Here is a 20,461-nt window from a genome sequence, read left to right on the forward strand (position 1 = left end):
TTTCATTGCCCAGACGAAAAGCTAGCGAAAAGCTCCGGGATACAGCCTTTCTGGCATTTCATACATGAACTCTGCTCTTTGTTCCGTCGAGCTTTTGATCGAGTTGATCAAAATTATCGCATTATTTCGTCTTCGATAAGAAGCTTAATCCTTTTATACACCGCTTCTTCCTTGTTTCTTCTTGGTCCAGTTTAGCCAGCCGTCGAGGTCTTTCATTTTCCCCTCCCGCCCCTTTCCCAGCAGCATCGGAGAACAAAGATGGCTTGCTTCCCGACTCTGCAACATTGGACCGTAAAAATCTTTCTTTCGTGATCTACCCCGCAGTATCCCAACGACTTCCCATTTTTTGTGGCACTTTCAGAACCCCGAAGTGGCGTTATGCATCTGCCTCCGCCTATATTTAAATCCCGGTCTGCCGTTATGCCTAGCGGCTCGGAAACGGACCAACCTTGTGGGCGTTGCGACATGAGTGGCTTCCATATCAAAACTTTTTAGGATCTTCCACAGTCGGCAAATATCTGAACGCCGAAGGGGCCATGGCGCAAAACCCAAACGGCCCGAGATTTGTGGAAGAATGTAAACAGAGCTTCTAAAGAGGGGTCACAGAAATGGTTGCAGGCAACATACCGCTACTAGCAGCATTGTCCGCACTCAACGGTCTTGCTCTGCTAGTGTGCCAAATGATCAGGATGTAGTTCTATGTTCTACGAGCGGGATGAAATTGCTTGAAAGCTGAGTATCCGCCTTTACAGTGCGCGAGGCGAATGAGTTGAGGACATATATGGAACTCTGCATTTGCTGCGTCAAATCGCCAGTCTGGGCCAGGAATAGTTTCTTTAGTGTCGATCAGTGATCAGAGAGGCAAAGTATCCGCTAACTAGCCATTCAGATAGCATTCTATGTCATTTTGGTAGTCTGTGGATTCGGGATTAGGCTGGACTGAACTGGATGCTAGGTAGTTCCCGACAGCAAGGGTTGTGGTTCAGCGTCCCCAAGCCAGCCTATCTGCTCAAAAGGGTTGCTTGAGAAGAAAGCATTCTATCAGCCCCCCTGTGGAGTATTTGGGTAAGATGTTGCACTCATAGTGCATTATTGACGTTACCCTAACTTGCGGGTTACTTCTGATTGAGATGATCACTTCAAATAAACTATGTATTGAAAATTCGCGAACATCTCTCTCCCAACTGTGTGATATTGGAAGGCCGCGTCTCGTTTACCCCTATATGAAGGATTAATGATTATCCGAAATCCGGAAAATAGACGCTCCGTTGCCGAGATATCGCTCGAATGTTTGCCTTGTTTGCCTCCCATTGGCCATGGCAAGGAACTTTTGAAGGGAACATGCGGCACGCACATGGTGTTTGCTGGCACTTGTGACAATCGCATGTTGTTGTGTCTTAATCTAACTTGGTTCAAAAAGCGAATTTTTGTTTTCTCTTTGTCTGGTTGTTGCCGGGTGAAGCAATGCAGCTATTCGGCAAGCCTTGATTTCCAGACCTTGTCTCTAGGGTGTTCACTTTGTGCCGCGCGAACGTCGAGCAGAACCTCCCGAGCAGTCATTTTATTTGAACGGTTATGGACGACCTATCAGGCTTTAAGTGGACAGACAATGGCAATTCTGGGCCCAGGAGACCTCCGCCGATGGCCTCGAATGCCCATCTCCCCATCCCGCGTCCTACGCCCCCTATTTCAGCTCGCTCTACCCCTCTCTCCGGGCTGGCAATGCGCCCAGGCTCGCCCTCCAAACCATCTGCTCCCCCAAAGGATAGCTTTGCCAGCTTGGTAAGCTTTGGGGTCGGTGCGTCGGGGAAAAATATTTCTCTAGCCGAACGGCAACGACAACTTGCGGAGCAGAACGCGTTGGAGGAGCAAAAGAAGCGGGCACAACTGGAGGCGCAATATGGAGGAAGCAACGAACAGTTTTGGGATAGCTTGGGGCAGTCTGGATTATCACAGGGCTTGTCATCAGGGTTGGCAAGGCCTTCCTCTGGCGTCTCTGGCCAGCCGCTGCCTGGAGGCGACTTGCCACGCCAGGGCCCAGGTGTAAAAGACGATGAAGATGATATTCTCGCCGCATTCAATGCGTCGGCTCCTGTGGATAAATCAACCAATTTCCCAGTTCCAAGTTCAACATCCTCTCCTGCTCCAAACGCCGCTTTACAGTTCTCAGGCGACGCCGGCAGTGACCTTGTTCTGGAAGATGATGACCCATTTGGCTTGGGCCAGATGAGCGAAAGGCAACCCCAACCTAGAACAACGCCGCAGCAAAATGATGATGACGATGATATTCTTGGTCCCCTTGCTAAGCCGGTGTCGGAGTTTGCTAAACCTGTTCCGGAAAATTCAAATAATGAGCCGGGAAATGGGACGCTCATGTTACATGATAGGAACGATTCTCCACCTCGCACAACTCCTGTTGACAGGGCTATTGCGGAGCTGGTGGATATGGGATTCCCCATCGAAAAGGCCAGCCAGGCTTTATCAACAACTGAATCTGGTACTGATGTTCAGGCAGCTGTCAGCTGGCTGCTCAACCAGGCCCATGCTGAAGCACGGGAAAAAGCTAGAGGCAGAAGTCAAAGTGCGCAGGCACAACCGCGCTCGGGGCGAGCTCCGGATCGACATCGCGAAACTTTTGCCGAAGATCATCGAGACTCTAGTTTGCCTACACGCGTGCGTGACCAGCACCATTTTGAAGAGACAAGCAGAATTAGGAGACAAGCTGCGGAGAAAGATGCTGCCCAATTAGCAGCAGAGTTTGGGAGTAATTTATTTAAGTCTGCCAATTCGTTATGGAAAAGCGGGACGAAAAAAGTACAGCAAGCTGTCCAAGAATTCAATTCGAATCCTGATCCAAGCCAGCCAAGGTGGATGAGAGAGGAGGCGTTGGAATTTCGGAGTCAAACAATCGAAGTAAGACAGCAAAGGAGCCCAACCTCAGCAACCATGACGAGCGTTACAGACGAGGCGCTGATGTTGGAAATGCAAAGAGCGCCGCCAAGTAGAAGCCCGCAACCGCGTCCTCATATAACCTCCCACAGGCGTATTCAAGGATTCACTCCCTCTCGACAGCCATCACCACATCCGCGTCAGCTGCAGCAGGATGTTAGAAATACAGCTGTGAATGATACTCGCCCCCGACTATCCCGTTTGACTTCTGAAGAACAAGCTTCTCAGGCATACATCAGCCCAGCAAGAAGAAGAAAACCCCCGCCGCAATCCCATTCAGAAGTAGAGCCCGATCTCTTGGGGGGATCACATAGACCACCTCAGCCAGGTCGTCCAGCCCATCAATCGCCGCCTTCTCAACCACAACGGCCAACAGGTGCCACCCCTTCGCCACCAGTTGCTCCGCGACCCAAACCACCCCCACGGCAAATTCCTTCAGTCTCGACGTCAGCGCTGCTGTCTTCGCATAAACACCGCCAGGATGGTACAGCAGCGTTCAAGCGAGGCGATTACGCTGCTGCCCATGCAGCATACTCCACGGCAATCTCACTGTTACCAAGCAACCATCCCGTTACTATTATCCTTCTTACCAATCATGCTCTCACTGCTCTAAAGATAGGCGAGCCAAAGACGGCGATCAGCGATGCAGATCGTGCATTATCCATAATCGGCCCTAGCAAAGGGGAGTTAGAGCAGATTGACTTAGGAAATGGAGAGCCGATGAAAGAGATGAGGGAATTTTTTGGGAAGGCAATGATGCGAAAAGCGGAAGCTCTGGAGCAGCTAGAAAAATGGACTGATGCGGCCAAAATCTGGCAAGAGACCGTTGAATCTGGTCACGGTGGTAGTGCAAGTATCCAGGGACGAACTCGATGCGAAAAAGCAGCGGGTATTCGATCTATCCCGGCTCCCATTCCAAAGTTGATCCCGTCGGCATGTGCTCCGCCGCGAACCACGCCTAACAGGGCTTCAAAACCTGCTATTAGGTCGCAACCTGCAGTCCCGGCGAAGCCAGCGGAAGCCGTCAGTCGACTTCGAGCGGCGAACGAAGCTGCCGATCGTTTAGACAATGAGAGATTTGCTCTTGCAGATTCTGTGGATGCACGGCTTACTTCTTGGAAGGGTGGAAAGCAGGATAACTTACGCGCTTTACTGGCAAGTTTAGATACAATTTTGTGGGCGGAGACCGGATGGAAGAAGATCAGTATGGCAGAGTTGGTACTGCCGACCAAAGTGAAAATTCATTACATGAAGGGTATTGCAAAGGTACATCCTGATAAGGTCAGTGGCTAGTCGACATCCTTGCAATCTCTTCGCTGGAACAAGCAGAGATATATGCTAATTCATTGAATAGATTCCAGTGAATGCGACCACCGAGCAGAGGATGATTGCTGGAGCTGTGTTTAGCGCCTTGAATGAAGCGTGGGATAAATTTAAGCAGGAGAACGGATTATGAGGATACCCGATACACATGACATGCTTTTGCTTCTACCGTTATATTTTTAGACTTAGATGATACATATGACATCCCATATGTGGCTGGCCTAGATTTAACCCTCCAGCTTATAAAAGATGGTATGGTACAAGTGGGCTGCAAGCATAATAAAGAATAATTCATTTACCCGCGGGCTCAGGCTCGGTATCACTTTGCATCTTGACCATTTCTGCTTCTGCCTCTTTGGCCCTAGCCTCACGCTTCATTTGCTTTTTACTCTTTTTTCCAGTCGGCTTTGGAGGATCAACCTTGGCTGATGGCCATTTCTCTCGACATTTTCGCTCGTCTTCCTCTGACCAAGCGCAGGGTAGAACAGCAAAGACAAGGTAGGATGTGTGCGTTTTAAGCTCGGACTCGGAACGATGGATGACTTTCCCCTGTTTGAAGGAAGGTATCGAGGGCTTCACTTGTTCAGGCTGGGTTTGAAGCATGGACACTGGGGTGGCGGACTTCGTTTGCGCTGCTGCGCTGTCTGGGGCGCTTGTGTCTTTTTCGCCTTTAGGCCGGTTGCTGCTGTCTGTTTCGCTGGGGATTTGGCTTTCTCGTATCATTTCACGAAGCGCTTTGGCTTGCTCTTCCGCTCGGAGCTTAGAAAGCGCTTCTTCGACGTTTCTTGGACCTGGAACAGAACCGCGGGTTCCTCCATCGCATTCGACACTGTGAATTTCTCTTCGCACTTCGATGTTGCGGTGCATGACTTCAACCATGGATATGGAGAGCCAGGAGTGCTGTCTCAGGGCGCTGATCGTCTGCTGGACCTGTTCAAGGCACGGAGAAAATGTACATATATGTACGGGGGAGGAGGGATCCAAAGGCGATTCGGAGCCGTCTGAAGGGTTGCGCACTAGGTGTTTGAGTGCCAGCCATGGAGCTGGAAGGTCGAGAAAGATAGCGTTTGCTTTGGGCGATTCGCCATTCCACGGTGGGCCCAATAGGAAACCGTCCTTATATACATCTCGGTGATTTACGCGAACGATCCCTTCTAGACCATGGCCTCTGATCTCGTCGCGGACTTTCTGCACTCGAGTCTTGTGAAATTCAAAGCTGGAGACTTGCCCCAATCGCCGTCTTTTCGGGTTGTTGCTGTCAGACGGATACCCGTTGAAGACCGCTCTGGCGGCTGCATGGGTGAAAGATCCGCTTCCGGCACCTGCTTCTATGATAGAGCTACCAGGGCGTACTCGAAGGCGATGAAGGATGTAGCTGTAGTCTGCCGTATACACGACTTGCGTTCGATGCGGGAGCGAGGACGTCCACGATTCAGGCGTAGGTCGCAATAGGTGAATAAACCCGCTGGTGGTGGCAATGGCTTCTGTCGTCCTCGACTCTTCGTTGGCTTCTGAAACGTCGAGTTCGTCCGCCTTTCTTTTCAACGATTTCGCCCCGTTTCCATACTTGGGCTTTCGGCCTCTCGAACCGGTGTCAACTTTGGAGGCGATGATCTGGGATCCCCATGGCTTGTTTATTAACGTGCTGTGTGGGAAGGAACCGTATCGCGTGTTCGTCACTTTTCCTTCTTTGTAGCCCAGGTTCTCATCGTCGTGTGTGCTCAGGATTGTGGGCGTGAGAAGATTGCGACGGAGATGGAGGATGGCCAGCGACCCTTCTTCGGCGATGGGCTCGGAGGACAGAAACGGGGAAACCATTGTGTCAGCGATGACACTGGCCGCTCACTCGTCAGATGCTTCCCATTCGTGGGTTCTCGCCTGGCTGAGGAGGAAATTTTCTGCAAAGCTTTCCAGGCTGCGCCGGCGAGAGGCTGCTTCGAATCCCCGCCAAAAAAAAAAAGCAACCAAAAATTCCTCCACCGCGCGCGGCTTAGTGCCACATCCTCCCGCGAGCAGCAAAAAAGAAATCTACAAAAAACGCCGCCGATTCCACTCTGTAACCTAGCTTTTCCTCGCAGTCCAAGAGTGACTCATTCGCTTCCTTCATAGCCGCCCCTAAATCCCGCGGTCTTGCTCTCCCCCCGTCTATATATGCTCCTCTTCCGTCGCACCCTCTCCTCGCTGAGCCCCAAGCACGAGCTTCTGTCGAGTTTCCGCCCCGCCCTCGTGAGATCCTTCAGCATTTTCCCCGCTATGGCCGCCGCGCGTGAGCAACCGCCGTGGAAGCAACCCTCTCCCAGCCCCGAGTCGGCCTCAAAGCTGCCACCGTTGAAGCTATGGAACTCGTTGACTCGATCCAAGGTCCCGTTCGTTCCCCTCGATCCCACCGGCAACAAGGTAACGTGGTATGCTTGCGGGCCGACGGTATACGATGACGCCCACCTGGGACATGCGCGCAACTATGTGAGCACAGACATACTTCGAAGACTGTTGCGTGATTACTTCAAGTTCGACGTTAAGTTTATTATGAATATTACCGATGTGGACGACAAGGTACAAAAAACTCTTGATACTTTCACCAGTTTCTTGTAGGAGAGGAGTCATAGCTGATTGGCAATAGATTATCACAAGAGCCAGACAGCAGCATTTGTTTATGGAATATGTCACTTCCCATCCTACCATCGATGATTCCGTCGTCGAAACTATCACATCCGCCTACGAGAGCTACGTGAGAAAGAACCTGCCCTTGCTGGAGCACGTCCCGACACCGAAAGCGTTCCCTGAGGCGGTTGAAATCAAATATGGATTTGTGCTGAACGGTGGAGCTCTCGGTGGAACTGGCAAGCCGGGAGATGCGGAAGCTAAGATCAAGATGCACATAAGGACCGCGACTTCGGCAGCCAAGGCACTATCCGATATCATTTCTGATCCGAATGCAATGCTAAGCGAGACATTCTATGACTTAGCGCAAGACGTTGTGCTGCCATATCTGGACAACCTAAAAGGACCGTCTATTCGCGGCGAGGATTACTCGATATTTACACAGCTAAGCCAAAGGTTTGAGGACCGGTTCATGGAGGATGCTCGAGTTTTAAATATCCTGGATGCGGATGAAGTCACCAGAGTAACCGAATTCATCCCCGAGATCGTCAGTTTCGTGGAACAAATAGTCCAACACGGATTTGCCTATGCCACTGCCGACGGATCCGTCTACTTCGATATTGCTGCATTCGAAGCCGCGGGGAATCAGTATGCCCGCCTGGAACCATGGAATAGGAATGATACTGCACTCCAGGCTGACGGAGAAGGTGCTTTAATCAACAAAACAGTGGAGAAGCGATCGAAAGCAGATTTTGCCCTCTGGAAGGCATCCAAGGCTGGCGAACCGAGTTGGCCAAGCCCTTGGGGACTAGGTCGTCCCGGATGGCATATAGAGTGCTCTGCTATGGCATCTGCCAGACTTGGAAAACAGATGGATATTCACTCCGGTGGCATTGACTTGGCATTTCCTCACCACGACAATGAGTTGGCGCAGAGTGAGGCTTACTGGCACAAAGGATGTAGTCACGATCAGTGGGTTAACTACTTCCTTCACATGGGCCACCTGTCCATTCAAGGTTCCAAAATGTCGAAATCTCTCAAGAACTTCACCACCATTCGCGAGGCCCTCGAAAGGGGAGACTGGACTCCCAGAAGTCTTCGCATTGTGTTTTTAATGGGAAATTGGGCAGACGGAATTGAGATCACAGAGGACCTCGTAAAGGCAGGAAATGCTTGGGAGGAGAAGTTGAATAATTTCTTCCTCAGCGTAAGAAACTTGGCGGCCGAGAACGAGCTATCATCGTCAACAGACGACGCTTTGGCGCTTCAATTGAAATCTGCGCAGAAAGCCGTGCATGACAGCTTGTGCGACTCGTTTAACACTGCTGGCGCCATGATAGCAATTTCGGGGCTTGTTACGCATTATAACAGCGCCGATAAGTCAAAACTAAATGCTCAAGACGTCCAAGACGTTGCTAAATGGGTTACTAGCATGGTTAATATATTTGGTCTAAACGGCTCGGCTACGCCAGCTTCAGAAGAGATCGGTTGGTCTGGTATCGAAGTTCCAGAAGCCGCCAAAGCTTTCCTTTATCCTTTGTCAGCCATGAGAGACGTTCTTCGGGAGAAAGCTCGAAGCAAATCCGGCTTCTCCGTGGACACTATCAAGTCAGTTGCGCGGACGGGACAAGAAGCTTTGAAGCAGAATCCAAACCCTTCCGAGGAGGCCAAGCCATACGAGAGGGTGCTAAGCGATTTTTGCACCAAACTCGAATCATTTGAACAGACAGACACCGTCTCTAAAGAAATTTTGGCTCTGTGCGATCGTTTGCGGGATGTCGATCTTTTTGATCTTGGAGTATATCTTGAGGATAGACATGAGAAGCCAGCGCTCGTTCGAACGGTCTCGAGAGAGCTAATGGCAGCGAGGGAGGAGAAAGTGGCCCGCGCAAGAAAGAAGCAGTTAGAGAGAGAGGCTAGAGAGAAAGAAGCTAGAGAAAGGGCGGAGAGGGGTAGACTTAGCCATTTGCTTATGTTCCGGACAAACGAATATAGCGCGTGGGATGAAAATGGCATCCCGCTCAAGGATGCTGCAGGAGAGGATCTGAATAAGAACAGATATAAGAAGCTGAAAAAGGAGTGGGAGAGGCAGAAGAGGGAACATGAAGCCTGGTTAGCCAAGCAACCAGGCTTGTAGAGTATGCACCCTTCACCGACGTCTGAGGAATGGCAATTACAGTGCATTTTTGTTGTCCTGATACCCCTATTTACATGAAGTAAAAAGAAGAGTTCTTTGTGGTTTGAAACAGTAATTTCTACACTCATAGTTTATTCTGTATGTATTAAAGCCCCCTCAGACCATATCTATAAACACAGGGTTGTTGTGTTGTCAGTTAGATGACTCATGCCAACCTTTAGCTTGATTGTTGGTTGAGTCACACAAGAGCAATTGTGATGGCAATCTACCCTTGTGCTTGCATTGTCCCATGTTGCCTACGAATGTGACCAGGAATTTTGACCACCTTCACGGAGTTAAGCCGGATATCGGGCTTTTATCGCATTAATAATGCTTAACCCCGAAGGCTACGCTCGCTGGTTCAAGCAAAGATTGCAGCATGTCAGTGAGATATATAAACCAGTGTGATTTCCAGCGTCCAAATGAACGTATCTCATCTCATCGCATTAATACCTCCTACTTCAAGGGACCATCTTCCGCTGGAAAAGCTCTAGAATACCTAGCATTGCCTACGTGATCATACCGCCCGTATATCCAATTGCAAACATGGCGCCCCGTGTGTGGTTGATTACTGGCTGTTCGTCCGGCTTCGGGAAAGAGATTGCTATTCAGGTCCTAGAACGAGGCGATAAGGTCATTGCTACTGCACGCAATGTTTCCAGAATCGCTGCGCTGAGGGATGCTGGTGCCGAGGTTCTCGACCTCGACGTCTCAGCGGGTTTCAAAACCATCGAAGAAACAGTCAAAGCCGCCCACGATATATACGGAAGATTAGATATCCTGGTCAACAATGCAGCATTCGTTCAAGAAGGTGCCGTTGAGGAGTTAAGGTATGCCCAGGCTATCACTCACAAACATTCCCTAATTCCCAGGGACCTAGCTAACAGAGTATAATAAGTCCCGAAGAGGTCCTTTCATGTTTCAACACCAATGTCTTTGGTGCGTTAAACGTTGTTCGAGCTGTCGGCCCCTACATGCGACAGCAGCGAAGCGGAATAATAGCAAATGTATCGAGTATGGCGGGATGGATTGGAATTCCGGGTTGTGGAGTTTATGCCGCTACCAAGGCGGCATTGTCTTGCATCTCAGAGGCCTTGACTCACGAATTGGCCCCTTTCGGCATCACTGTGACAGCAATAGAACCAGGATACTTTAGATCCAATTTATTGCAGCTGGGCAATCGAAATCGACCGATGAATCGCCTTGCCCATTACGACGGAACTGCGGCCCACGAGACTGCAGATCATCTTGACAAGGTTAATAACAAGCAACTTGGAAATGTGGCCAAAGGCTGCAGCGTCATTATTGATGTCTTGACTCAGAGCGGGACGGCATCCGGTCGTGATATTCCTATTCGGCTGCCACTTGGCTCGGACATGATTCAGTGTGTTGGGATGAAATGCAGGGAAACCTTGGCACTTTTGGATGAATGGAAAGACATAGCCTCATCAACAGCCCATGATGATGTGCAGTGAAAAGTGCCTGGCACTTGTTTTAGTTCTTTCTATTCCATTCATGTGTGTCTATTTCATAGAGTGAAGAAAGCAATGCCATTCCGCACGGTGAATAACTACGCAACTTGGGGTTTGTAAAGTTCAGACAAAAAAGCTGCGATCGACAGGACATGATGCCTGGGTTTCTTAGTTACGTCATAATTACACTTTGCGGATCCTTTGCATAAACCTAAAACCTTAAATCCCAATAGCTTAATATCACGTGACTATGGGGTTTCTTTTCCAAACTCTACTCCGTACTCTGTATCCAATCTCACCATTCAGTCAACGCAGTTTTGGGCTTTGGTGTAGCATTTACCCTGTTACTCAGCGCTCTATATGTTATGACTTGTCAAATATAGCTCAACATTTAGAATTGACGGATTAGTTCATTGCATTGTGACTGCGAGATTGTCAAGCGCCATTGGCTGGCAGGAAGTCTTGGAAGGGCGCAATGTTCCCTCCAAGTCCCGCGGCTCAGCTGAATCTCGAAGCGCTTAGCGGTATCTGCGGGTATTTCTTCTTACCTCCTTGAAATATTTGTTGGATTGGCGCCATATCTTTAAACAAAGCTCCCTAACTGAATATTCTCTAGCTCCATCTCAATCGCTTGTTGGGTCGTCGTATTCTCTCCTCAGATCATAGAAAACTTCCGTCGTGGATCCGCCGATGGGCTCTCACTTTTATTCCTCGTCATCTGGCTGGCTGGGGATGTCTTTAACATCCTTGGTGCAGTCCTTCAGGGAGTGCTCCCGACTATGATCATCCTTGCGGTTTACTATACGCTCGCCGACATTGTTTTATTGGCTCAGTGTTTCTACTACCGGGGCTTCACGCTATCAGATCACAGCCTGAAATCCACTCAAGGCGCATCATCGGGAAACGGCCAGGCGCAGGAGCAACAACGCCCACTGTCGCCAATTCAGACGGAACGAACAGCACTCCTCCCACCTCATACCACACACCATGGCCCTCAGCAGCCACAGCGCCATCCTGTCGATCGCCGCACATCTATAGCTTCTCTCTCCTCGATTTCCGAACGTTTAGGGCTGGTCGACAGCACTCATCTTTCTCCCGCAATGCCGCTCATTGAACCTTCTAAACCATCCGTTCGCGCCATCTCGAAACCTACAACTACAATCCAAAAGCTGGTGTGGAACTCTTTTGCCATTGCACTCGTCTGCGCCGCCGGTATACTCGGCTGGTACGTCAGCATGCGTGCTACATCACGCAGTAAGCGACAGCCCGAGCATCCCGCGCTGACTCTCGACTCCCTGGGCCAAGTATTCGGATACCTCTGCGCAGCATTCTATCTGGGTAGCCGTATCCCTCAATTACTACTGAATTGGCGCCGAAAGAGTACAGAAGGAGTGTCTCTTCTCTTCTTCCTTTTCGCCTGCGTTGGAAACTTAACCTACGTGCTCTCGATATTTGCATATTCGCCCATCTGCGAGGACACGAGGGGCCATTGTCAGCCTGGTGAGCAGCGAAGGATATATGGAAGATATTTACTAGTCAACGCATCATGGCTATTGGGTAGCTTGGGAACACTGTTTTTGGATCTGGCGATTTTCGCGCAGTTCATTATGTATCGAGAGAAAGAAGAAGAATATGACGATTCCATGATCAGATGAAAAAAAAAAGGAAAAAAAGGAGCGTTTCTGTTGGATTTGAATGGTAGAGGCGTCTGAGGCTGTGCTTATTGCAGGGAATGTACAATATAGGAGAAAAATGGTTCATGGTATCATATTGTGAGCTTGGAAAGTTTGGGCGGGTTACTTGATGTTACTTTGAGCTATTGCTTCGTGAACGACGTATACTATTATTTTGTTTGATCATTATAGGGAGTCCGGGGAGCACGTTGTTTGCCGTGACAAATGAAAAGAACTTGAAGTCATGTTTATTCATTGGACAAGCTTGTCAATTCTCGATCTCAACATGTAGCTGGAGTTGAAGTTTTCTGTTTATTAGAATACATCTTTGCAGCTGACTCCAGATCATTATCAGGCAATAAAGCAAGAAAGGCCAGGTTAGGGGATGAAAGGCAACCTTGCACTAGCTTTCGAGTTATTTCATCTAATTAATCAAATCCGAACCCCAAAGCGCCTTGCGTGACGAAGAATGGTAAAAAGAAAAAGAAAAAGACTACATGATCGGAGATTGGTACGCGTCGCGTCGTAATATTGATTTAATGTTTTAGTCGTCCGAAGGAGGATGCTCTTGAACTGGACCTTTACTGACTTCGCTCCAATTAGTACTCAATGCCGTCCCTTTGCTCTCATAGTAACTCTTCATCATCGCGCGCCTCGTATCGTCATCAGCATTAGCATAGAGTTTCTTGAAGAAGCCATCGACCGGATCACCAGAGTTGTATTCCTCGAGATCGGAATCCATATCTTCATCCTTGCCTTGGTCTCCACTGTTTGATTTCTTCTTTTTGCTTAGATCTGCTGCTATTTTGTCCCAATTCTTAGCGCCACCACGAGCAGACGTGGGATACGAAGGTGCCTTGGTTGGAGCCGAAGCAGGAACGGACGGGAGAGGAAAGCTTGAAGATGTGGTTGATTGGGCTGCGGGACCCATAGTTCCTTCTAGGGATGCCCACTTTTGGCCAGGTTGTTTCTTATGGAGAATAATTTCAATCTTAGTCGACATGATTGAATATCTGGAAGCTGTGGTATCAACAGCAGCGTATAACGGGTCCAAGTCAAAGGTAAAATCGGAACCGGTGCTTGTTGGGAATGAAATTGATAACTGCAAAGGTAGAAAGGTCAGCACACTCGGAATGAAACATAAAAAAATCGAAGGAGTCGTCATACAGAGTGCTCTTGAATTTCAATTTCGGCTTTATCCTTTGGAACACCCTTCGCGTATAACGTAACGACCACAGTGTTATGATTCTGATACCACTCATGCCTGTGCTTTGCGGTTACTGGCCCTTGAGAAGTAGACACTTGAGCAGATTGCGACTGGCTTTCAGAAGGTGTGCCATGGGCAGCTTTATCAGGTGTCTCTTGCTGGTTCTGTTGTCCCTGCGTCTTGTTTTCGACTTGCAGCGATGACGGTTCAACGCCACTTTCCATTTCTCGCAGTTGAGCCTGATGCAATTCTTTCAACACCGCTGTGTCGGGAACGACGACGCTAGGGATTTCCGCAATGGTTACATTCGCTTTCTCATCCCCAGGCGCTAGTTTACTAAGTTGAGACTTGACCTTGACCTCCCAGATCTGCAGCTCCTGGTCCTTGACGCTGCTATCACGAGTCGCCGCTGTCGCATCCGTGAGTCCCATTGCCGCCATTGCCTTGTCCTTTGAGTTGGTATCAGCAGCATTGCCCAGCTTATTCCTCAGGATCTTAAACAAGAAATCGGCATCTCCGAATCGGCCCAGCTGATACAGGACAATAGCTCTTCTCATTTGACCCGCTATGATCAACTCTCGTCTTGCGCGCTGAATACCAAGAGCTACCGCCATCTCAGCATCTCGAAGAGCCGCTTCACCGTTCGGTCCTCCATCCTCTGGTTTCAGGCGCGAGAACGCGGTTGACCGTTTGACGTAGTAATTTGTCGCGTGGGGGTTGACCGTCAGGGCCCGTGTGAAATGTTTTATGGCAGATGGAAAGTCCGAGGCAGTCAGCGCCTTTGCACCCTGGGCAGCTTCATCCATTTGGAAAATTAGGCTGGTTTCGGGCTGAAGCGGGAAGAGCAAGCAGGCGTCAGGACGAAGGCGGGGCGTCGCTGTCTCTGGGTTAATGGTTTGTAGATCCGCTCAAGAGGTGTGAGAGTTCAGTACCAACTTGAGATGACCAAATGTAGCAATGGAAATGATCATCAGGCCTAGAAGTGGGAAATGCTGAGGCCTAGGATCATGACTCTTCACTTTGCTACTAATTATGTTCATCAAATGCTCCTGATCACCGTTGTTGGTTCTGGCAGCTTCTGGTAAATTGAACTGGTGATCACGTGGTTATGATCACCCCCCAAAAGTTTCATTTAGCTGATGAGATCACGATTGTATTAAACATGTCTATTGTGGATGACATCTAGTTATCTGTCTTCAAAGGAAAAGAAGAAACGCCTGGATAAACTCCAAAAAGAAACAAAGGAAGGTGGGGAAAAAGAAATAAAAAAGAAAAAGGAAAAGAAAAAGAAAAAGGAAAATTGGAGGTCCAAACTCATGCCGTTCACGCTAGCTATGCATCTGAAATAGCCAAAAGACTTGGTGGGAATTAGGATGGGCGTGGGCATCAATCATAGAATATCTTCATTTCCAAATTTCTTTGCGTAAAGTCCAAGAGCCCGAACTGGCCAATAGAGCTTATAGTTAGGGTAAGAGATCATGCTGTAATCAATTTTTAGCAGTTGCTTTCGCCTTGAAATCGAAATGCCTGACAACGTACCATGACTGATTGAAAACACCTTCAATGCCTTCTTGGAGCCATTCTCCATTAGGCTGCTGTTTCAGCATGATCACGTTCATTGCTCTCCGGAGTGGTTCTCGGTTCGGGTAGCCGGCTTCCATTAATGCAAGGGAAGCCCATGCAGTCTGCACCACCTGTGATGTTTTTGAATGAGTGTAAGTTTTCGACACGGAGCTGTGGTATGATTCGCCCCAGCCACCGTCCGCCATTTGCTTATCAAGGAGGAACTGGCACCCGCGACGAGCTCTCTGGCTAGTTTCGTAGGTTTCGCCAACCATTGCAAGAGCTTCCAAAGCAAACATGGCCGCATATGTGAAGCAAATCCCCCAGCTACCATACCAGCTCCCGTCTGGCTCTTGTGCTCGCCGGATATAGGCAACAGCTTTATCTTGAGCTCTCTTTATATCGTCGACTCGGTAATCTGGGTAAAACCTACTAAAGTATGACAGAGCAGTGATTGCTGCCGCTGTGCATTCTGTAAAATCGCTACCAACTATAACTCCGTTGAAGACCTCGGCAGCATTCAGGAACTCAATATGTCGAGACGCTCTTGTAGGCTCGTAGTCCGCGAAGCCACCAGTATCATGTTGCATCTCTAGAAGTGTGTCCACCGCGTCCTTTAAGCGGCGTTGAAGTATCAAAGGAGTAAATCCAAGTTGGTTCTGCAGCTGAAGTACGGCTCTGAGAGCTTCAGCAGTGCAATCACTGACGGTGTACCCTTGAACCTTGGTGCTAAATGGCCAAGCTCCCTTTGCCCGGAAGCGATAACACTTTTCTTCCTCTGGAATATTTTCCAGCATTTGATGGGCTTCCAGAAACTCAAGGGCCTTCATCAGCATTGGCCGCCACCTTGTGTCATTTGCAAATCCAGTCACAACGGCCGCTTGTATTATGAATGCAGTATCCCAAACCTGGACACCATTAGTACCATTCATCAGCATGCCCTCACTTTTCATCCACAGGAAGTCATGTAAGCGATCCAGATGGCGATGGACTGGGAAGCTTCCAGGACCATCATGAATGTAACAGCAAATAGTATTCATGGACGCATTGACTGGTCCCAAATCGGCATAATCTGTATTCTCGTCTTCACGCTGAATTAGATACCACACCCGATCCTCTGCCTTTTTCACAAGAGCCGGCCATCGGAGGTACACATTCCAGATATTGACAACAAACCAGAAGATAACGTTCAAAATCCAGGACTTGGGAGAGTGATTATCCTCTTTTGAAATTGTGCCTCTGTACGAGGCGAAGTTAATGGCTTCATAGGGTTCTGTGTACAGCTCTTGTCGTAATTGGCTTGTGAGACCATCCAGAGGGTGAGAAAACCGTCTAGAGTAAATGTATGCCATGGGAAGAAAAACTTGCCGCATGTGAACCCACCACCGCCACGGAGCGAACGGAACCCAGTCGGGCAGGAGCCTGGCATGCCAAGGGTTAGCAAGGGGTGGAAATTAAAATGCGACAAAGAGAATGTTGCACCAACCACAGTTCTGGGGGCAAAGGATTGACACATTCCCATTCCATCACGCCCAACACACTAAGCCAGAACTTCGCCCAATGGGGTCCATACACTGCGCCACCGAATTTGTGAAGCAAACCACGGGCTTTGATCATTCGAGGGTCTTCTGCACTGGCACCCAGGAGGCGCAGTGCTGTATAGTTCATTGCAGTGCCGAACACGGAGCTGTGGGCTTCAATATGGAGACCCCAGCCGCCATCTTTGGGGTGCTGGCGTGTGAAGAGGTACCGTTTGATCTCTGTCGCGAACTGTGGAGGAACGGATGTCCCGGTCACGTACCAGGTGACAACCAGACCGGGGAGCAAAAACATAGGACCGCCATACTCGCAGGCCCAGTTCCCTGGGGGTAATTGCAGGTGTGACAGGAACGAGAGCCCGTTCTCGGCGGCTTCAACCGGAGATGTAGCACGAGGTAACTCGGGAAGGCCCTGTTCAAGAAAAAGTCTTGGATTAGTAACGGGAAGGCCGCAGGGCAGGAATGTACCACAAACAGTTGGGAGGCCAAGGTGGTACTTATCAGCGATGGACTGGGGCCACTGCTCCAGCTCCCGCGCCGCTGTCAAGTAGTGCCATGTTTGTCTTCCACAATCGCTGAGCAGACGCCACCTTGAATAGTCGGTCTGGTCGTCCGCTCCACCCTGTCCGGAACGCACGGAGCCATTCTCATTGGCCGCTCTTGTGTTTCGGCCCGTCATTTTAGTATTATTATTATTAGTACAACTCAAAGCGCAACCAATCTCGGTTCGGCGAACTTGAAACTGCGGCGTGGACCAGGTGGCACCTGAAGCTTAATCGACGATCCAAGAGAACGCCAAGCCGTCAAGGCTTGCGGTATTTATTAGTATCGGCGCTAGTAAGATTGAACCGGTGATGGGGAAAAGCTTGATGTGACTTGGCGCCAAGCTGCAATCTCCGACCATCGCAGCACGCAAACATGGTGTAAGGATGCCATTTAGAAACCAAGGTGACCTTCTCGAGATACCCCAGCTCTTCACTTGGCACAGGAGAACTCCGGATATGATATCATGCTGGGAGCCAATGAATATGAATAGTGCTTGCTTTCTTGTGATGTGGTTCTCCGACAGATTCACCAACCATGAGGTGAATGACCAGGTTCCAAAGGGCGCGTTAACCATGGGATGTCTGTAGTTCCCGGGCATGCAGAGGCTATTCATTGCCACTGCAGCATAGAGAGATCTATCTTTACTGTGCAGCCCTGATAATTGATAAAAATTGCTGTGTACTTCTCCGGATCACATAAGAATTGAGCCGCATCCGTTGCACGTGCCGCGCGGGAAGGAGCCGCAACGACGACCTGTCCCTCCGTCAATCGCCTTCGTGGAAGAGCGACGAGATCTCACGCTGGGGTTCGTCGTCTTTTTTTTTTTTTTTTGCAATGCCCGCTCTTTCTGGCGACCCGAAGGCCGATGCAAACGGCCGCCCTCATCAGGAAAGAGTCAAGCAGTTCATCGAGTCTACGCTTGCTTCCGTTCTCGATGAGCTGTCAAAGCCTGACGGGCGGCCGTCAGTGACGCTGAAACGCCGGTCTAAACGAGCTAACAATTGCTCATTGAACGAGGAGACTGGGGCATTGCAAGTAGATACGAATGGCAGGGAGTGGAGTGTTACATATTCCTGGCCCGGAAAGACGGTAACCGATGCCTGGAAATTTGGTAGGATATCTTGCACCCCCTTTTTTTCAGAGTTGCAGAGTTCCTGGGACTCTATCGGCCGTCTCAACTCTTTGTCTCATAATGTAAGTTTAGGTGTCATTATGCGGATTCTAGGGCACATTTCAGAAGCTATCGAGGGCAAATTTATCTCCTCCAAACGAGATATATACTACCTTGACCCACCATACTTCGGTTCTCAGAGACTGGTGGATGGATATATTGATGATATCGCCTATACGGTTGGTGTCGACCGGGCGGCATTGCATGTGGTACATTGTGAAACTGGTTCCCTAGCCATGATACTCATTCCGGGGTTGACTTAAGTAGTCAGCAGCAGCGAAAGGGTTGACAGTTGGTCGTTACAAAATTAACCTCCAAAGTGGATCTGTACTGAACGTTGGGGAGCATTGCGAGGTTCATGAAGCCCTGCGCGAGCTCATGTAGAGGTGTGCTAATGGACGATATAGGGAATTCTTATCCCAAGGACTCATGAGATAGTCGGATTTGACTTGTCGGGTGTCAGATGGATACTGATAATTGAAAAGGAGGTACATAAATTTCCCAAGGGAACAACGATGGTTTTTACTTTTTGGGTGACAAAATCATAAGTCTGACTTTGAACGAAGGCTGTATTTCACCGTCTGGCCACATCGAACTATCATGCGACATCGGCCGCAGGTGGAGGTATCTTGATAACGGTAAGAATACCTTCTACCATCAGCTTCCACCTGAGTGCTGATCCAGCATGGTTGTATGTAATTTTAGGGTAAAGGATATCCGGACCTATCCACAAGAGCTTTCCTCCGCTCAATATCTGAATGGAGGAACTCGCCTGCCCGTTTTATCCCAATATATGTTCTTGTGGACTGTGATCCAGATGGGATGGCGATCATGTCAACTTATAAATATGGATCCATATCCCAAAGTCATGAAAATGCGAATCTGAATGTTCCCGGTGTCGAATGGCTGGGGTTACGGGCTTCCGATACTGCCATACCTGGAAACGCAGATGTTGACCGTCCGCTTATTCCTATGACTCTTCGCGATAGGGCCAGGGCCCAAGCAATGCTATCGCATAGTGTGATCTTCTCAGATGAGAGAGAGCAGGAATGGAGGCTAGAATTACAGAGAATGCTCATGGTGAATGCCAAGGCGGAAATTGAAGTGTTATATGAGAAAGCTGGTGGTATTGAAGGATGGCTGGACAGGAAGTTAAAAAGGTGATTCAGATTGGTTGAGATTTATTTACATATGATATCAAGTGCCCAGGTGAAAAGCAGTATCCACGCTTTCTAATGTGCATTGCCTAGCGCCTTACATGCAGTTCCCTTACCCAAAAAAAGAAAAAGAAAAGACAAAAGTACTGGCTAAAGCGCTCGGCCAATGTCGAAGTAATAATCATCTTAGGTTTGTTCATGGGCGCAATGCCGAAAATCGAGATGGTTTTTCCCATAATGTAAGCAAAAAGAAGTAAGCATCAGAGGCCCAAGCTCCTTCGTACTTCCTCTCTCACCTTCTTCTCGTAATCGCTTCGCCTTTCTCTCCACATCTTAGCAGCCTCGATGTTTGCCGGGCTCTCGTCGTTCGGCTCCGCCAACATACTCATAACGCTGATTAAAATCTTTTCCACGCTTTGAATCGGACTCCAGCGCTCCGATGCATGCTCATAGTGGTTCGGATCATCACCAGGCGGATGTAAGATGGAGATACACACCGAGCCATTCGGATACACTATACACACACACAAAACAGATACGATGTCAGCAACAGACGACCCTCCGGAGGACGACAAAGAGAAGGGAGGGGGGAGGAAAAGGCAAGTAGTCTGTTTACCGTTTGGATGCCATACTCCTCCGCCTAGAAACTTCATAGAGGGAGGACTTAGGGGATAGTCTTTGGGAAATTTGAGCTCCGCGGCGAATATACCGCCCTCGAAGGGTGTGCCTTCAGGTCCTTGGATCAGAGCCTCCCAGACAAACATGTCATCTTCGGAAACGGGCCCAGCTGTGATCCCGTCAGGCGGAGAGGTGGAGAGCATCTTGTATTCGTGGAATAGGCGCCTTTGCGCGACGGACGACGCCATGACGAAGGCGGGAGGCGGGGTTTTGTGAGAGGGCAGCTGAGGAGCAGTGATCTGAGGTGGATCGGTGCAGCTGACGGACTATGTGTTTATAAAAAAGAATTTTATTAGAAGAAACTGGTGTATTGGCGAGTTGTCAGTTGGAAAGCCGAGCCAATTCGGTGGTTTGGGGGAAGCTTGAAGCTCACCTGGTCGAATGTTGACGGGAGTCGGCGGCAATTC

The 20,461-nt window shown here is 49.3% G+C and overlaps 9 protein-coding genes across 9 annotated transcripts; 5 read left to right on the forward strand and 4 right to left on the reverse strand.

The window, feature by feature from the left end:
- Positions 1–1,575: 1,575 nt before the first annotated feature.
- Positions 1,576–4,405, forward strand: D8B26_006122 (uncharacterized protein; the record flags this gene model as incomplete). The annotated part of the gene is made up of 2 exons (XM_003069872.2): positions 1,576–4,230; positions 4,304–4,405. 2 exons carry the CDS (start codon positions 1,576–1,578, stop codon positions 4,403–4,405), a joined length of 2,757 nt encoding a protein of 918 aa, XP_003069918.2.
- On the forward strand, positions 3,577–9,079 carry D8B26_006124 (uncharacterized protein). Its single transcript, XM_003069870.2, has 3 exons — positions 3,577–4,230; positions 4,304–6,825; positions 6,893–9,079. Exons 2-3 carry the CDS (start codon positions 6,424–6,426, stop codon positions 9,008–9,010), a joined length of 2,520 nt encoding a protein of 839 aa, XP_003069916.2. The 5' UTR covers positions 3,577–4,230; positions 4,304–6,423; the 3' UTR covers positions 9,011–9,079.
- Positions 4,564–6,156, reverse strand: TRM61 (tRNA (adenine-N(1)-)-methyltransferase catalytic subunit trm61; the record flags this gene model as incomplete). The annotated part of the gene is made up of 1 exon (XM_003069871.2): positions 4,564–6,156. The coding sequence occupies exon 1, from the start codon at positions 6,088–6,090 to the stop codon at positions 4,564–4,566; it is 1,527 nt and encodes a 508-aa protein (XP_003069917.2). The 5' UTR covers positions 6,091–6,156.
- A 344-nt stretch (positions 9,080–9,423) lies between the features above and the next one.
- On the forward strand, positions 9,424–10,791 carry D8B26_006125 (putative secondary metabolism biosynthetic enzyme). The gene is made up of 2 exons (XM_003069869.2): positions 9,424–9,879; positions 9,948–10,791. The coding sequence occupies exons 1-2, from the start codon at positions 9,596–9,598 to the stop codon at positions 10,522–10,524; spliced, it is 861 nt and encodes a 286-aa protein (XP_003069915.1). The 5' UTR covers positions 9,424–9,595; the 3' UTR covers positions 10,525–10,791.
- A 205-nt stretch (positions 10,792–10,996) lies between these two features.
- D8B26_006126 (uncharacterized protein) lies at positions 10,997–12,176 on the forward strand (the record flags this gene model as incomplete). Its single annotated transcript, XM_003069868.2, has 2 exons — positions 10,997–11,055; positions 11,138–12,176. The coding sequence occupies 2 exons, from the start codon at positions 10,997–10,999 to the stop codon at positions 12,174–12,176; spliced, it is 1,098 nt and encodes a 365-aa protein (XP_003069914.1).
- On the reverse strand, positions 11,137–14,452 carry D8B26_006127 (uncharacterized protein). Its single transcript, XM_066125093.1, has 2 exons — positions 13,362–14,452; positions 11,137–13,296 (listed from the first exon to the last, which is right to left on the reverse strand). The coding sequence occupies exons 1-2, from the start codon at positions 14,205–14,207 to the stop codon at positions 12,739–12,741; spliced, it is 1,404 nt and encodes a 467-aa protein (XP_065981174.1). The 5' UTR covers positions 14,208–14,452; the 3' UTR covers positions 11,137–12,738.
- Positions 14,453–14,565: 113 nt separating this feature from the next.
- ERG7_2 (Lanosterol synthase (Oxidosqualene--lanosterol cyclase)) lies at positions 14,566–17,181 on the reverse strand (the record flags this gene model as incomplete). Its single annotated transcript, XM_003069866.2, has 4 exons — positions 14,566–14,882; positions 14,941–16,386; positions 16,451–16,914; positions 16,978–17,181. 4 exons carry the CDS (start codon positions 17,179–17,181, stop codon positions 14,792–14,794), a joined length of 2,205 nt encoding a protein of 734 aa, XP_003069912.1. The 3' UTR covers positions 14,566–14,791.
- A 701-nt stretch (positions 17,182–17,882) lies between these two features.
- D8B26_006129 (uncharacterized protein) lies at positions 17,883–19,540 on the forward strand (the record flags this gene model as incomplete). Its single annotated transcript, XM_066125094.1, has 6 exons — positions 17,883–18,159; positions 18,253–18,428; positions 18,487–18,573; positions 18,627–18,707; positions 18,786–18,857; positions 18,925–19,540. The coding sequence occupies 6 exons, from the start codon at positions 17,883–17,885 to the stop codon at positions 19,381–19,383; spliced, it is 1,152 nt and encodes a 383-aa protein (XP_065981175.1). The 3' UTR covers positions 19,384–19,540.
- UBC7 (Ubiquitin-conjugating enzyme E2 7) lies at positions 19,264–20,412 on the reverse strand. The gene is made up of 2 exons (XM_003069864.2): positions 19,993–20,412; positions 19,264–19,890 (listed from the first exon to the last, which is right to left on the reverse strand). The coding sequence occupies exons 1-2, from the start codon at positions 20,240–20,242 to the stop codon at positions 19,637–19,639; spliced, it is 504 nt and encodes a 167-aa protein (XP_003069910.1). The 5' UTR covers positions 20,243–20,412; the 3' UTR covers positions 19,264–19,636.
- Positions 20,413–20,461: the final 49 nt, after the last annotated feature.

This window comes from Coccidioides posadasii, chromosome 3 (assembly GCF_018416015.2).
Source record: "Coccidioides posadasii str. Silveira chromosome 3, complete sequence".
NCBI lineage: Eukaryota > Fungi > Ascomycota > Eurotiomycetes > Onygenales > Onygenaceae > Coccidioides > Coccidioides posadasii.

Excerpts from the sequence above, each read along its gene's own strand:
- D8B26_006124 (XM_003069870.2), top strand. The coding sequence starts at position 6,424 with ATGCTCCTCTTCCGTCGCACCCTCTCCTCGCTGAGCCCCAAGCACGAG. Across the intron at positions 6,826-6,892 it reads TTACCGATGTGGACGACAAG|ATTATCACAAGAGCCAGACA; the intron begins GTACAAAAAACT and ends GATTGGCAATAG.
- D8B26_006127 (XM_066125093.1), bottom strand. The coding sequence starts at position 14,207 with ATGGATGAAGCTGCCCAGGGTGCAAAGGCGCTGACTGCCTCGGACTTT. Across the intron at positions 13,297-13,361 it reads TTGAAATTCAAGAGCACTCT|TTATCAATTTCATTCCCAAC; the intron begins GTATGACGACTC and ends CTACCTTTGCAG.
- UBC7 (XM_003069864.2), bottom strand. The coding sequence starts at position 20,242 with ATGGCGTCGTCCGTCGCGCAAAGGCGCCTATTCCACGAATACAAGATG. Across the intron at positions 19,891-19,992 it reads AGGAGTATGGCATCCAAACG|TGTATCCGAATGGCTCGGTG; the intron begins GTAAACAGACTA and ends GTGTGTGTATAG.
- D8B26_006125 (XM_003069869.2), top strand. The coding sequence starts at position 9,596 with ATGGCGCCCCGTGTGTGGTTGATTACTGGCTGTTCGTCCGGCTTCGGG. Across the intron at positions 9,880-9,947 it reads GGTGCCGTTGAGGAGTTAAG|TCCCGAAGAGGTCCTTTCAT; the intron begins GTATGCCCAGGC and ends GAGTATAATAAG.